A 16,633-nucleotide genomic window follows, 5' to 3' on the forward strand; every position below is an offset into this window, starting at 1 on the left:
TTTTAACAACTTGAAAATTACAAAAGAAAATTTTGTCATAATTTTCGTTTTCTGACAATTAAACAAGTTTGCTTATCCGGGTGCAACGAGGAAGTACATCCGTTCTAGTCAATGTGGCTACGCTCATGCCAGCATGTAGTAACATATCTTAAAAATTGACAAACACACAAATTATGAAAATTCTCACTTGAAATACTTAAACTTTACTGACTCAAATGTAATTAAATTAAGGAGGAAACAAGTGATTGATCAAAGCAAGTTGATGATATTCATGGGGTTTGCACGTTTCAGGCAGGGAATCAAAACGCATCGCATCAAGCAATAATCAATAACTAAACACGACATAGACAAACTCGTGTTCACCTGAGCTCTGATCAGCTGTGTTGGTCCACTCGGAATCCTTGCTGAAGTCATCTGCTTTGCTTGTTGTTGAGATAGAGAGTGAGCTCTAGAGAGGGGAAAGGGTAGCGAGGAGGGAGAGATGAGCGGGGACGGGGCGTTTGAGACTCTGAGTTTGGTGGAGAGATTGAAAATTTAGGGTTTTTAATTTTTTTTTTTAATTTTACATATATTAAATTAAATGGGTAAATAGATACCGGTTATAACTGCGGGTAATACCCATAACCAATGGATACCCGTTATAATCACGGGTAATACCCATAACCACCCATTTAAATTTCATGGATAAACGGTTATACCCATAATTGTTTGTTCATCTAAATGGTTACCCATAATCGTAACAGTGAACTTTAAATGGGCGGGTAACCGTGGTTACCCAAACCCATGAGTATTTTGCCCATTCCTAGGTATGAGGATAAAATGAAAGAATTTTCTTATTTTTGATATTCCAATCAATAGAGGTGAGAGGTAGGTAGTGCTTTACGGGCTTCATAGCGTGCTTTTCATTGACATGAAAGCTTATTGTGCTAACAACGTGGTGTGAAATAGACGATCCATATAGTGGTAAATAAAGTAAATAAGAAGCAATATTAATGAGGTTCGCAAATGTGCCTAAATCCTCGGAACAACATCAGTAGTTCTTTTCGTCATTTCAAATGCTAAGAGTACAAATATAACTCTCCCTATTATTATCTCTTCTCTCTAGCCTTAGCATAGCCGTCTTGCTCTCAAATATAGATATGATAATTGATGGTATTTACAAATAAGCTCTCCCCACGTATTTATAGTAAATAGTGTCGAGTACAAATGACTTTTGCTAAAGCAAATTATACACCCATACATAAATATTTACATCAGTGTTTTGGCATGAAATGAATACAGTATTACTATACTCGGCCATTCACATTTCCATCCACATTTGCAAATGCAATTACATTTTTTAATCAAAGAGTTGCAATAATTACGTTGGTTAGATTTAGATAGGCAAATGCTGCCGTGTCGCCTCGTCATCAGTTTCATTTTCTTATCGGACGCTTTCCTCAGCAGCTTCGCTTTCACGAAGGCTCTGCAAACCGCAAGGGGTAGGCCTTCTCCTTTGGGCCTTCCTCTTCCCTCGCCATTTTTACACCTTCAAGCTTCAGTTATCTCTTCTGGTTTACGTAGTTTTTAGTTAATCTAGGAGAATGAACCGCGGATTCGAGCCCCAGGTGTCCATTGACGACCACCATTCCCACCAGAAAGTCAACTGTCTCACCGATATGGAATCTGGGAATTTCGGGTATTTCTCCTTTTTCAAAAATTTTGAATTTTTGAGCTGAATTTTGTGATTAATTGTTGTTGGTATTGATGTATTTTTGAAGGTGCGCGCATTACAGACGGAGGTGTAAGATCAGAGCACCATGCTGTGATGGGATATTCGATTGCAGGCATTGCCATAAAGAAGCTAAGGCCAGTTTTTATTTATTTTTCTTCCGGGTTTTTATTGATTTCGTGATCGTTGTGAAATTCAGCTTCTGATGATTTGGATGTTTTTGTTCTTGGAGCAGAACTCATTGGAGTTTGATCCTTTAGATCGCCATGATGTTCCTCGCCACGATGTGAAATGGGTTAGTTGCTTTTACTTCCTCTGATTAATCTTGTAAATGTGAGTTTGATATCAATTTGTTTGTACCATACTTGACCAATCCCGAAACTACTCAGCACCAGTCAACAGCATACTGTTAAGGACCCACAAGACTTTTCCTCCAACAAGAGGCCAATCACAACACGACACATGTTGGTATCAAAGGCCAATCACAGCGCAACACGTGTCGATATCAGATGCCAATCACAATACGACACATGTCAATGTCAGAACAAAGCTAGAAACTCTCTTCTATAAAAGGGGATTATTCTCCCACAATAATCCCTAATATCATTTGTACTAAACTATTCACTAGAACTCACTAAAAGAGAGCTTGAACCTATGTATTTGTGTAAACCCTTCACAACTAATGAGAACTCCTCTACTTCGTGGACGTAGCCAATCTGGGTGAACCATGTACATCTTGTGTTGTTTGCTTCCTTATCTCTATTCATTTACATACTTATCCACACTAATGACCAGAGTAATCTAGCGAAGGTCACAAACTTGACACTTTTTGTTGTACCAAAGTCCTCGCCGATTTTGTGCATCAACATTTGGCGCCGTCTGTGGGAATCGCACTTATTCCTACTCTCTCCAGCTTTGTCAAGCTAGTTTCCACCATTCGCACACTTTCTTTCAACCAGACACCCCTCTCCAACATAGGAAGTGAAGGGAGCCACAACATGTAGAACGACACCCCCCTCGCACTTAGTGCAAAGCAACGAAACAATGAATGAAAGAGGTTTGCTCTTCAGGCTAAAGTCGATGAGCTAGAGGCTCAGAACAACAAGATAGCGATAAAGAATGAGATCCTCTAGGAGCAGTATGAGAAGCTCTTCGGAATGATCTATGAAGCTAGGCATACTCAAACACACGAACTCATCGCCCTCGGGGAAGTCAACCACCACCTGGGTGCCCCCCAACACAGGGGATCACCTGCCTTCAACATGGATATCCCTAATGGGGAGCGAGTTACTCATCAAGGTATTGATCAACATGAGACCTTTCTCGACCTAGTTGCTTCGACCCGAAGCAGGAGAAGTGGAGGAAGGCACATTCTTGCAGAAGAAGTAGAAGGATCAAAAGCCGTTTATCGCGACTGTCGGGACTTCCTGAGGCAACGTCGAGAAAACCCCATTCACATAAGCTCGAAGGTCAATGATCCAAGGGTTTCTAAAAGGTTCGGTGCTCTTCCATGCCCTAAGCCAATTGCCAATTTAGGGAATGAACGACATGTCCTAGAGGAATATGAAGGTATGGGGGACTTGAGGGCGTTTTGACAGGCTCGCCCTGGAAGTCAGTATGGTGAGTCCAAAGAAAAATCCCATGCCCTTGACCAAGCTTTCCTACTTCTAAGAGGAGATGGAGACTTACGGAAGAAGGATCCAGCAGTACCTGACTCCACTCAGGACCCCCTTGTCCTACAACTCCTTGAGGAAGTAAACAAGTTGAAGGCCGAACGACAGGCCGAAATACCTGACTGGAACCAACCTAGGCCTGGCCCTCTTACAAGGAGGATCCTCGACACCCCCTCCAAGCAAAGACAAAGCAGAAGCTTGGCTTACAACTCTACACTGGAAGGGAGGACCCGGTTGAACACCTTAACCTCTTTGAGTCCACCATTGCATACCGGATGCACACCGACGAAGAACGACGTCTTCTCTTCCCCTCTATCCTCTCTAGCGGAGCTCTGAATTGGTATTGCCGTCTTACACCTGAGACAGTAGACTCATTTGAGGAACTGAGGAAATTGTTTGTCTCTCAAGACATCTTCCAGACAGATCCCTTGCATTCCGCAGATGACTTGTACACTAGTAGCCAGAAGCCGAACGAGTCACTACGAAAGTATGCCGGCCGTTTTAGCCATAAGTATTCTCGCTGCACTGAGGTAGATGACAAGACCGCCATCAAAGCCTTCACGGTAGGCCTACGTGATTGTTTCTTCAAGTACATGATCAACGCCAACACTTGAAAGACTTACTCTGGAGTGATGGCACAGGCTTACAACCACACCTCCGCCGAAGCAAGGATATACCAAGGGAACCCTCATATGGTTAACCCCTATCAACAAGTGGGAAGTGGAAGTCAAGTTCTACCAAGTGAGGAGATCTTGGCCATTCAGACACCCATTGCATCATCTCCTGCCTCATTTAGCTACTCGCTAAGTCACCAAACGTATTTGTCTCTTGGTAAGAGGAATAATTTTTACTCTCAGCAAGCATATTACAACAAGAGGGATAAAAGTTCGTATTAAGACAACCAGGGGTGAACATACCGTTGACTATTATGACTATGGGGCCAAGCCTCACTTTTTCAAAGTGGATGACTGGGTACTGAAGGAAATGCCATTATAAGAAGGCATACAAATTACAAATGTTTTGACTCTCAACCACTTGAGATCTTTTGTCACACAAGCCATTCGGCAAATGTTTAAAGAAGAGAGAATTCAGACAACTTATTCTGAGTCTTTTGCATTCCTAGCACTAGAACACTTGGTCTGCGCTGACCTACCCTTATACTCCAACTCAGAGCATCAACATGCGTACTTTGACACAAAGTATGTGATACTAAGTGTTACAACCAACATGGTTCACATATCGAAAGCATGGATCCCATCATGCATAGCAAAATATTTATAAGCATCACTTATGCCAATCAACATAAACATCATATATTCTAACACATTCATATATAAACATCATACATTCCAACACATCCATACATAAGCTAACTGTGCTTCGAAAGGGTTCAACATACATTGTGTCATTCGACACTTGCTATAATGTGGCTCGACACCTTGCCCTTATTCTCATCAACCAAGTGATGAAATGTGAAGAAAGAACTCATCGTCATGCCACCATCAAGGTGATGAAATGTATAACCCGTACTCTCCTTCATGCCACCAACCAGGTGATAAAATGTACAACCTGTACTCTAATATCATTTGGCAACTTGCCACTCATGGCACCAACCAGGTGAAGAAGGAACTCATTTTCATGCCACCAAACAGGTGATGAAATGTACAACTCGTAATCTCCTTCATGCCACCAACTAGGTGATGAAATGTACAACCCGTACTCTAATATCATTTGGCAACTTGCCACTCATGCTACCAACCAAGTGAAGAATGAACTCATCTTCGTGCCACCAACTAGGTGATGAAATGTACAACCCGTACTCTAACATCATTTGGCAACTTGCCACTCATGCCACCAACCAGGTGAAGAAGGAACTCATCTTCGTGCCACCAACCAGGTGATGAAATGTGATGAAAGGTGATAAAGGAACTCATGTTCGTACCACTAACCAAGTGATGAAAGCAACTCACCATTCATTCCACCAACCAGAAGACGAGTAGTACAACTTGTACATGTGACTCCTAGCATTCACAAATAATAAAAAACCCTCAAGCTTTACAACTCAACTAGGGGAGCACTTATGCTTAACAAGAGTTATAGTCACCAACAAAGTCTTATTGCAAGCCAACAACGGCTTCAGTGCATGGTATACGAAGATCAAGCTCTTCAGCCCTCTTACATCTGCTTCAGACATTTCTCGTCTGTAACAATGCAAACACTACAGCTCGTAGAAAGCTTCACATACTTTTGATCAAGACCGTTCGAAGCAAATTCAATTTATATGGTTCATCCAAACCTTCGACTACTACAAGGTATGGCTTGCATCACAATCTCTTGCTCAACAGTGTGGAAGGAAAATTTGTATATGTTGTCTCTCCCACATTTTCAAATCTCTAATTTTCCCAAAAAAAAAAAAAAAAATTGGGAAATTCAACAACTTCAACAAATGGAGGGTAACTACAACTCTCAAAAGCTTCACACACTCTTAATCAAGATAGTGTGAAGGAAAATCAATTCATGGTGCCCAACAAAGCTTCAACCTCAAAGCTTCACCTACAAAGTTTCAACATCAAAGCTTCACCACAAGAGCTTCAACAAATGGAGGGCAACAACAAATGTCAAAAGCCTCACACACTCTTGATCAAGATAGTATGAAGCAAAATCAATTTATGGTGCCAACAAAAGCTTCACAAGTGAAGGGCAACAACAATTCTCAAAAGCTTCACACACTTTTGATCAAGGTAGTGTGAAGCAAAATCAATTTATGGTGCCAACAAAAGCTTTAACAAGTGAAGGGCAACAACAATTCTTAAAAAGCTTCACACACTCTTGATCAAGATAGTGTGAAGCAAAACCAGCTTATGGTGCCAACAAAAACTTCAACAAGTGAAGGGCAACAACAAATGTCAAAAGCCTCACACACTCTTGATCAAGATAGTGTGAAACAAAATCAATTTATGGTGCCAACAAAAGCTTCAACAAGTGAAGGGCAACTACAATTCTCAAAAGCTTCACACACTCTTGATCAAGATAGTGTGAAGCAAAATCAATTTATGGTGCCCAACAAAGCTTCAACACAAAAGCTTCACCTACAAAGTTTCAACATCAAAGCTTCACCTACAAAGTTTCAACATCAAAGCTTCACTACAAGAGCTTTAACAAATGAATGGCAACAACAAATGTCAAAAACCTCACACACTATTTATCAAGATAGTATGCAGCAAAATCAATTTATGGTGCCAACAAAAGCTTCAACAAGTGAAGGGCAACGACAATTCTCAAAAGCTTCACACACTCTTGATCAAGATAGTGTGAAGCAAAATCAATTTATGGTGTTAACAAAAGCTTCAACAAGTGAAGGGCAACAACAATTCTCAAAAAGCTTTACACACTCTTGATCAAGATAGTGTGAAGCAAAACCAACTTATGGTGCCAACAAAAGCTTCAACAAGTGAAGGGCAACAACAAATGTCAAAAGCCTCACACACTCTTGATCAAGATAGTATGAAGCAAAATCAATTTATGGTGCCAACAAAAGCTTCAACAAGTGAAGGGCAACAACAATTCTCAAAAGCTTCACACACTCTTGATCAAGATAGTGTGAAGCAAAATCAATTTATGGTGCCAACAAAAGCTTCAACACAAAATCTTTACCTACAAAGTTTCAACATCAAACAAAGTTTCATCAATGGAGAGCAACGACAATTCTCAAAAGCTTCACATACTCTTGATCAAGATAGTGTGAAGCAAAATCAATTTATGGTGCCCAACAAAGCTTCAACACAAAAGCTTCACCTAAAAAGTTTCAACACAAGAGCTTCACCTACAAAGCTTCAATACAAAAACTTCAACTATAAAGCTTCAACACCAAAGTTTCACCTACAAAGGTTCAACTCTTAACTACAAAGCCTCAACACCAAAGCTTTAACACAAAAGCTTCAACACCAAAAACTTCACCTACAAAGGTTCAACTCTCAACTACAAAGCTTCAACACCAAAGCTTCAACACAAAAGTTTCAACATCAAAACTTCAACATCAAAGCTTCACCAAAAAAAAAAAACATTTTCGAAAATTCAAAAATTCGAAAATTCAAAAAAAAAAAAAAAGAAAAAAAAAAAAAGAAAGAAAGAAATGAGCCTAGGCCTCCCTTTCTTTGGGCCTAACAACTTTCATACCAAATATATATGAAGGAGGAGTTTTGGGCAACCACTTAGAAAGGAAAATGGTGAAGTTATGTTTGGAAAATTGCCTACTAGCAAGACACCTCCCTCGACCGGAGACTTGGGGGACTCCTACCATATACCACTACACCTTGGTACTCAGAAATTTCACGACTACTTAGTGCCTTGGATTTTTCAAGTCCCCAACCGAGAAGTTTTCCTCACTCAAGAAATTAAGAGAGCACTACTTCAACATGCAAACTTCAACAAAAAAAAAAATCCAAGCTCGGCATCATTGCTCTAATTGAAGAGATCGAGAAGCCTCAACAACCTTTTGCTAACACTGTTGTCAAAGAACAAAGTTTCGTCATACCACATCTACTACTTTGTCAAACAGCAAAAGTATCCCATATTATCAGGATCGAACATACTCCAGGTTTGACGGACTTGTTTTGACCCTCAAATTCTAGAGTTGGCTCGCTCCTTTGGAGGAAACTAGAAAACCCTCCGGCCCAGTTCAAGAATACACCTGTGGAAAGTCAAGTACAACAAAGCACATGCCGATTCGTCCGTCTTCTCCAAAAACAAGAGTACCTCATATCATCTCTTCTCCTTATTTCTTCTCTTTATCCTTGTTGCTGAATGAGAGACAGGGAGAATGAGTACAATCAGCCGGAACCCAAGATCAACCTACCGATTTGAGACTGATTGCTTGGAACCCTGATTGCTTACCTTGTCTGTCACCTCCTTCAGCAGATCTCCTCGCTTAGAGACTTGGGGGACTCCTACTATATGGTCTGTATCGCACTTGACCAAACCCGAAACTACAAGTAAGCTTCAAATGAAAATGATACATTACCTTGTGCGTCAACGCTAACTAAAGATACCACTCTTGGATGAAGGAAAAGTACTTCTAAGAGAAGATGCCACATCTACTTACAGGACAGAGAAGGCAAGTGAAGGCGACACCACACTTCGGTACTTGGAAGTTTCGTGATTACTCAATGGCTTGGATCTTGCAAGTCCCCAACCGAGGAGCTTCCCTCACTCGGGAACTTAGGGGAGCACTGTTTGTACCATACTTAACCAATCCCGAAACTACTAAGCACCGGTCAACAGCATACCGTCAAGGACCCACAAGACTTCTCCTCCAACCAGGAGGCCAATCACAACATGACACATGTCGGTATCAGAGGCCAATCACAGCGCAACATGTGTCGATATCAGAGGCCAATCACAACACGACACGTGTCAATGTCAGAACAAAGCTAGAAACTCTCTTCTATAAAAGGGGATCATTCTCCCACAATAATCCCTAATGTCATTTGTACTAAACTATTCACTAGAACTCACTAAAAGAGAGCTTGAACCTATGTATTTGTGTAAACCCTTCACAACTAATAAGAACTCCTCTACTCTGTGGACGTAGCCAATCTGGGTGAATCATGTACATCTTGTGTTGTTTGCTTCCCTATCTCTATTCATTTACATACTTATCCACACTAATGACCAGAGCAATCTAGCGAAGGTCACAAACTTGACACTTTCTGTTGTAACAAAGTCCTCGCCGATTTTGTGCATCAACATAATTCATCCTCCCACCTATCAGTGTAAAAATATCGGTCTATATATATAAGTTGAGAAGGAAAGAACGGAATTTGGAAAATGGAATAGAATAGAAACTATTGTTGGATATTTTTCATAACGGAGATTTGATTTCATCAGGGTTTTGCTGGATATGAATGTACTTTCCATTTATTTTTCTGCAAATCATGTGTAGCATAAACTGGTTAACATCAGAGGATGTGTTTCTCTACGGACTGTGGAATAATAATTACTTGGGACATATTAAGTTGAATTGGTCCTTTTCTTTCCTTTTTGTTTCCCTCTAGCTCTTCATGCCGTTATCGTTTAAAGATTTTTTCAATGGTTGAAATGCTACTGATTCATTTTTAATTTGTGTGCCTTGTGCCTTTCAGATCATTTGCTCCTTGTGCAACACCGAACAAGATGTAAGATCTCTTGTAGACAATTCCGATGATGGTAATTATGACAAAAAAAAAAAAATCTAAGGACTGAGGTTAATGGATTCTCAATTTCTGATATCTGTTTCAGGTTCAGCAGCACTGTGTCCAGTGTGGGGTTTGCATGGGAAACTATTTTTGCTCCAAATGCAAGTTCTTTGATGATGATGTAAGCCTTGAATTCTAGTCTGATGAAAAAGAGAGACTCCTTAGTTCATAATGTCATAATTATTGAACCCTACTTTGAAAACACTTGTATCATTGATAAATCCAATTTACATATTTTTTGCCAGGTTTCAAAGAAACAGTATCATTGTGACGGATGTGGTATTTGCAGGTTGGACTCTTTTCTACACTTCTCTGTTGTTCGATTTGTCGTTTGAGCATTCAATTTTGTCGTTTGCATTCTTGTTGTTGCATTCTTAAATTTTTATAATTACATGTTACCTATCATTATCTTACTTCTCAAAAAATGTCTTCATCGATAAGACATTTGCACGTGTCTAAGTCTGTTCTAATTGTTGTTACAGAATGTTTTCCACTGTAACAAGTGTGGTAAGATGTTAACCCGATCTTTTTATTTCTATTAAATTCTTTTAATCAGACTTGTACAAATAGCCTGAATTGGAATATCTCTATCTGTGTTAGGATGTTGTTACTCAAAGGCGATGAAGGATTCAAACAATTGTGTGGAAAAAGCGATGCATCATAATTGCCCTGTGTGCTTTGAGGTAAAGTTTGGAGAATACTGTGTCTAATGACTAAGGGAAATTCAGAAAGTTAACCTTCCTTCCGACAAATTAAGGATTTTTGGCCTCTTTTTCCAACAAATTAGTGCACCAACTCACATCGGTTATTTCTGCAGTTTCTTTTGGATACAAGGGAAGACATTACTGTCTTGCGATGTGGACACAATATTCATTTGGAATGTGTAAAAGAGATGGAGCAGCATTACCAGTAATTCATCTGACATAGGTGATTGTTATAAATGGTAAAGAAACTGTAGCCATATTAATTGTATATAACTGTGCAGGTATTCATGCCCAGGTTGCAAAATCATTCCGCGATATGTCCCGTGTATGGGAAAAACTTGATGAGGAGGTAAATCAAGGATTCAATGTCTCCAATTAATGAGTCGTATGACTACCTCTTAGTTACCTGTCTTTTCTAGTTTACTGATCTCTTTCAAATCAATTTTAGGTGGCAGGGACTCCCATGCCTCAGAAGTATCAAAATAAGATGGTAAGTGTACGCAGATGGTCACTTTCTGTTGCTTCTGCAACTATTGGGTAATTAAAGTTTGCACACTTTTGGTTAGGTTTGGATCCTCTGCAACTACTGTGGTGAAACATCTCAGGTTAATTTTCACATTGTGGCACACAAGTGCCTCAAGTGCAAATCCTACAATACAAGGAAAACACGAGAAGGGCCAGCGTCATTCTCGTCTAGGATTACTGCAAGGTGAATAACCTCCAGATCAAAATTTATGATGTATTTCTTCCCAAATTATTTAAAAATGATCAGCTTTTAGTAGTGAGATAGGGAAAATTGGTATTGCCAGTCCCTTTGTGCTTAGGCCAGTAAGTTTCTCGATAGGTTTTGTCATGGAAATTTTGCTTATACTTGAGCCAATTTCTGTCAGCTACTGGGTAGGGGAATCATTTTGCATTTGACAGTATGGGAATGTATTGTATGCGGCTTCATCAATGGAAAATGATACAAAGTTTCAGAAAACTATCATGAAATAAATTTTCTGAAGTACATATGAATTTATTTAAGAGAATGAATGAATTTTAGCGGAGCAAAACCGAAAACAACCATATACCTTCTGAGATAGACTCGAAACACACAGCTTCTGGAGAACATATAGAATTTTCCATGCATCTTAATCAAAATGTGCAAGCGCTAGTTTATTACAGCCGAAAAGTAAAGTTTATTTTCCTCAAATTTTCAGAGGTCGTTAGTTTCACCCGTCTCACTTGACGAACGATGAGCCGTGGAGCTTGACCTCCCGGTAATTGAGAGGTTGTACCGGTCTTGAATTCATCTCCGCATACTGCATTCAAGTTAACCAAGAGGAGTTAATATTTGTTAAAGGATATTTACTGTGGTGTAGCCAGTTATCTAGAACTATTTCACACGGACAGGGTAGTCACCTTGTAAACGGCCTTGTGAAGCAACTCCACTTGTGATGGTGAAACAGTATGTACCTGTGGACAGTTTGTAATCAGCTTGGTTTTCATTTTCGGGTAAGTTTCGAGGGCTGATGAAGAAGCTGTACCTGTTTGTTTATGGTCCAAGTAACTCCTTCGGTGCAAGGTGGGGTTGTGTATGATCCTGTGTATCTGTAAAATTTCGAGGTCTTCTTCTTCATCTTCCTCTTCGCTGCATCCTGATGCGCTTTCTGAGCCTTCTTCATTTTCCTTGGATCGATTACTCCCAACGGTACCTCCTTCGGTTTCTTAATCATAGACGATATCGCCTTTTTCACCTGTAAGTATGAATAACACCATTGATCTCCTATATTTTGCCTTTTTTAATTTAACCGAAACGAGTTTTTACCGTGCAATGGTTGAGGCTTTTACCTCTGAGATAAAGGGATTGGGTTTGCCAATTTTGTAGAGGAATCCAACGACAGCTACACGATTTTTCTTGTCTTTGTGAATCATGTGCAGCTCCGCATCATACCTTATGCCATTCATGGTGTGCTCGGAGGGGGCGTGCCAATGGCATTGGTGGAGAATGTATTCTGTGCCGTTGATCATGACTCCTCCTGCATCGCCCTCCCATACAACCTGCATTGTCAAATTACAACACAAGCAGTAAAAAGAATCATGCATCTGATGGTAGAAAAACAAGAAAAATAAGGATTTTCTTTCACTTTCTTACCGATATAGCATGACCTTCATTCTTCATCAAGGCTTCGGTAGGCTTGTAACTGATTGAAAGCTCATCAAAGGTTGAGGTAACTTTGAGGGCAATATCATCCCTCAAATCTATTGGTGATTGTAGTTTTCCATACTTACATGTACTCCATTCTTTCTTGAGGTCTCCCCAATGTTCCGGTCCTCTATCCCCGTTACCAAATTCAAACTCTATGGGATGTCCTGCACCAAAAAAAGGGAAACACAATAAGACTGTGACGATGCAGATGTTGGTTAGGTCAGTCAGCCACGTACTATGCCTTTTTAGTACCCAAATCAAATCCCCATCGGTTTCTACAAATTAGAGCAGTTTAGAATGTCACTTTTTAAACAAAGAACATTTAGATGATGATTAAAAAATGCGCCTGTGTGTGCACCCACACATTACACATAATGTTATGTATATGGCATTACCCAGCTCATTGGTAAATTTGGAAGCTGCAATGGGTGATGCATCCCAGAAGAGAAGAAAAAATGTGAAAGCAATGAAGCCAAGGTGGATTTGGTTTGATACAACCATGTTTTGAGAGACAATTGTCACAAATTGTTAGACCCCAAGAGCTCCTCCCTCCCAGGTTTTATAGAAATATATATGTTGCAATTGCCAGTAGAGGGATCTGAATGGGGAAACAATTCACAATTTATCCACGATCAATGTGTCTGTGTGTCTGTGATTTACACCCAATATATGGCTCTTGTAAAACCTCTAGCCAGTACGTAATTAGAATCTCTCTCTCTCTCTCTCTCTCTCTCTCTCTCTCCCTCTCTCTCTCTCTCTCTCAAAATATTCGTGTCCACAAATCATCCTTGTTATAATTAGCTCAGATTTTGGGGAATCTGAGAGGTACGACTAAGAAGTAACGAAACCCGAGCGAAAAATGTCGTTAACCAACAAAATTAGCTATATATGTTTTTAGGTGAGGGATTTGGAATTACTTAAAAAAGATAAACCACAAAAGATAGAGGGTTGGAAATGCTCCTCCTCGTGAGCATTACAAAGACATATGCAGAAAGATATTTATAAATATAACTCGTCCTAAATAGCAAATAATTGAATGAGCTAATCAATGAATGAAAATAACTTGATGGATTACTTTTCTTTTTGTTTTGTGTCTTTCTTAAACTTGCTGAAAAAAGGAATTTTATATGATCTTCACACGCATGCAAAATACTCAATAACTACCCAACTAAGGGATGGAGGCCATGACACACAACTAGACCAGGGCAACATAAATATATTATGGTTACAGTTATAGAGGCCATGGCTTAATGGATGTATTTGATGTATTTCCATATAAGAGTAATCGTTCATGATATTTAAACTTGATGAACAAGCTCTCTCTATGGACACTAGTACCCAGACTGTCAATACATGGGCGAACACGCCTATTACTATGTATATATTGTGGAGATATAAATTAACTACCTCAAATACGAGAACAACATGTGGACTATTAGCTCAATATAATGAATTTACTCTTGACGTCGTAAGCAAACTACACTGCACCTTAAAAGGTTAAAAATGTGTTCGCCCAGTAGGTCCTGTGCCTTCGGGCTCATATACATATCAAGCGTCCTTCGGGCCCATGATATCCCCATTTCTACCGCTGTGCTTTTTCCGGTTCAAGGAGGCAGGGGTTGACTCTTCGGAGTCTCATTTTGGTGTCTTGTGCTCCCATGCATCTAACTGTTAAAGGCCTACCATCAGGGACTTCCCCATAGTTTGTTGAATGTGCCTTGGATTTATCCAATATAAATCAGCCTTTAAGTGGTCTGCTACATGTAATAGGAATGTAATATTGGAGAATAATGTACATTGTGATTTGATCTCTTAAGATATCAATCTTATATCAAGTGTCTTATAATACAATTAGGATTGATGACGTCCTTAATTACTTGTGATTATGATACTTTTCTTGGTAGCTAAGAAAGTGAGATTACGTTTCCTTTATGGACAGAACCCCTAGCCCTTAGTTTGTATAAATACTAAGGTCCCTACAAACCCTAGATACACACAACATAATACTTCCCATAAAATACTTGTATCTGGCTAGGTGTTTGTACAAGACTTTGGTGTTGCCGTAGCCTTCATCTTCCTTGTTCATCTTCCATGGTTACTATGAGAATCAGGTTCGCCATTCCTTCGTTTGTGTTTTAATTATATAACTATGTAAGGTTAACAGTTGGTATCAGAGCCATTGATTATATGATTGAAAACTATTTGCTAGGTTTGACGTATAATATTTTCATGAGCTGCGTTTTTAATCCAAGTTATGATTGCATATACTTGGCAACACCACCGTGTTGTTTCAATCAGTACAATGGACGATTATTAATGGCTTGTATAAATCATGGTATACAACCACCATGTTGTTTCAATCAGTACAATTGATGACTATATATCAATCCTTATATATAAATCATGGTATCATTGCCACTAAGTACTATGGTCTAGTGGTATTCCTCTTCACTTGTAAGTGAGAAGTTTTAGGTTCGATTCTCACCAAAGACGAATTTGAACAACATTATTGTTAGCCCATTGTGAGTCTAAGCTCACCCCCTCCCTGATAATTTCGATGCTATCATAAGTATTTTACGGTGGAAGCCATGGGGCATATTTTCTATTTCTAATATAGTTCAAAGTGATTCCTTTTTTACCAACCATACTAAGCCATGGAAAATAGTTTGCGCCAGGGACACACGAAGTCACAAGTATAAAACTACGAGCAAGGCCTATGTTCCTACATTTCACTCGTGTGTATACTGTTTTGGTACTTTCTCGAGCTTAAGTGGGAAGAAGAGAGAGTACTATACGAACACCTAGTGGTTGTTGTTGAGAAAAATTAGAGTACGCATCTCTTAAAGTGTTGGAGAGACAGAATAAGTAAACAAATTACTTGTATCACACACACAAAATATTAAACCACAACAACTCTCAAAGACACAAGAAGTTATGACACTCTCTCACTTTCTAGAGACAAACTCTAGACCCCTCACACTCCTTACAAGACTACTCATTTACAAGACTGCTCTTACTTCTTGCTTCTCACTTCTCGCTTGGTTGCTTGCCTACTTTCCTCTTGGTTGCTTCACTTACAACAACACACCTATATTTATCATGCACTCTACCAACATAAGCTATGCATAATAGCCTCACATCTTGCTAGCTTCTAGTATATTCTAAGTACAAGCAGACGGATGAGGATCCTCTTTGGAGGATTCTAAGAATTAATTCATCTTAGCCATTTATTGTACATTGTGTGGCCAACTTTCGTTAGGTACTCTTTGTGTTTAATTTTAAATAAAAAATTTACAATGATGTCTAGCCGCATGATGACTGATGAACGGATATGATGGACTAATCCCTAGGATCCTCACAAAAAAGATCTGGATATGATCCTATTCCCAAACAAACATACTTAATCATTGCTAGAAATGTAGAACATCTAGTTCCTTTGTACCGACTGCGTTTAATGGTTTGGTGTGTTGTGCTAGGATAGCACCAAACCAATTGGAAACTAACTCAAACTAACCCATAAGAAATATATCAAATGAAATGCAAGAACAAAAAAAAATAAAAAAATGACACCAAGATTTTAACAAGGTTCTTTAACAGTCAGTGTAACTAGGGTACATCCTCGGAGCAGTAAAAGCTCACCCAATAATCCATTATCAACCAAATGAGAGTTTACAAAGTGTTGGCAATCTCACAACCCAAAACCCCAATACACCAAATAACTCTCACACACCAAAGAAACAAATAGAGAAAGAAATATAATGAAGGGTAAACTGTCAATTTAGTCCCTAAATTATCACCTTAGTGGAAATTAAGTTCCTAAACTATTTTTTTAGGAAAATTAGTCCCTGAATCATAAAAATTTGTCAATTACATCCCTAATGTTATATTCCCAGCTACTATATTCAATTTTCAGGCAATTTAAGTCACGTTACTTGCATGTGATACACATTAAAGGGTAGATTGGTAGTTTTTCATAAAGAAATAGTGTATGAAGTTAACTTTGGAGGAGAAATTGGTAGTTTTTCATAAATAAATAGTGTAAGTTAACTTTTGAGGGTAAATTAGACATTAAATTCGCAACCTATATGAAATGTTAAGGGCTTATAGACGAGAAAATAATG

The 16,633-nt window shown here is 39.2% G+C and overlaps 1 protein-coding gene and 1 pseudogene across 2 annotated transcripts; one reads left to right on the top strand and one right to left on the bottom strand.

The window, feature by feature from the left end:
- Positions 1 to 1,430: 1,430 nt before the first annotated feature.
- Positions 1,431 to 11,303, top strand: LOC148697435 (E3 ubiquitin-protein ligase RZFP34-like; annotated as a pseudogene). Its single transcript, XR_015961575.1, has 12 exons — positions 1,431 to 1,678; positions 1,761 to 1,848; positions 1,947 to 2,006; positions 9,525 to 9,557; positions 9,661 to 9,738; positions 9,863 to 9,931; positions 10,100 to 10,124; positions 10,218 to 10,300; positions 10,435 to 10,526; positions 10,603 to 10,670; positions 10,770 to 10,811; positions 10,888 to 11,303. The product of XR_015961575.1 is annotated as an E3 ubiquitin-protein ligase RZFP34-like (transcript).
- A 6-nt stretch (positions 11,304 to 11,309) lies between these two features.
- Positions 11,310 to 13,171, bottom strand: LOC148697436 (alpha carbonic anhydrase 7-like). The gene is made up of 6 exons (XM_088692471.1): positions 12,908 to 13,171; positions 12,459 to 12,676; positions 12,155 to 12,364; positions 11,851 to 12,060; positions 11,726 to 11,779; positions 11,310 to 11,625 (listed from the first exon to the last, which is right to left on the bottom strand). Exons 1-6 carry the CDS (start codon positions 13,011 to 13,013, stop codon positions 11,545 to 11,547), a joined length of 879 nt encoding a protein of 292 aa, XP_088548597.1. The 5' UTR covers positions 13,014 to 13,171; the 3' UTR covers positions 11,310 to 11,544.
- Positions 13,172 to 16,633: the final 3,462 nt, after the last annotated feature.

The sequence above is a fragment of the Pyrus communis genome, chromosome 4, assembly GCF_041283825.1.
Source record: "Pyrus communis isolate YQ-2024b chromosome 4, ASM4128382v1, whole genome shotgun sequence".
Taxonomy (NCBI): Eukaryota; Viridiplantae; Streptophyta; class Magnoliopsida; order Rosales; family Rosaceae; genus Pyrus; species Pyrus communis.

What these genes read in the sequence shown, in the direction of transcription:
- LOC148697436 (XM_088692471.1), bottom strand. Translation starts at nt 13,013, where the DNA reads ATGGTTGTATCAAACCAAATCCACCTTGGCTTCATTGCTTTCACATTT. An exon ending in CAAATTTACCAATGAGCTGG is followed by an intron (nt 12,677 to 12,907) that starts GTAATGCCATAT and finishes TTTTTGGTGCAG; the next exon opens with GACATCCCATAGAGTTTGAA. An exon ending in CCAATCCCTTTATCTCAGAG is followed by an intron (nt 12,061 to 12,154) that starts GTAAAAGCCTCA and finishes TCATACTTACAG; the next exon opens with GTGAAAAAGGCGATATCGTC.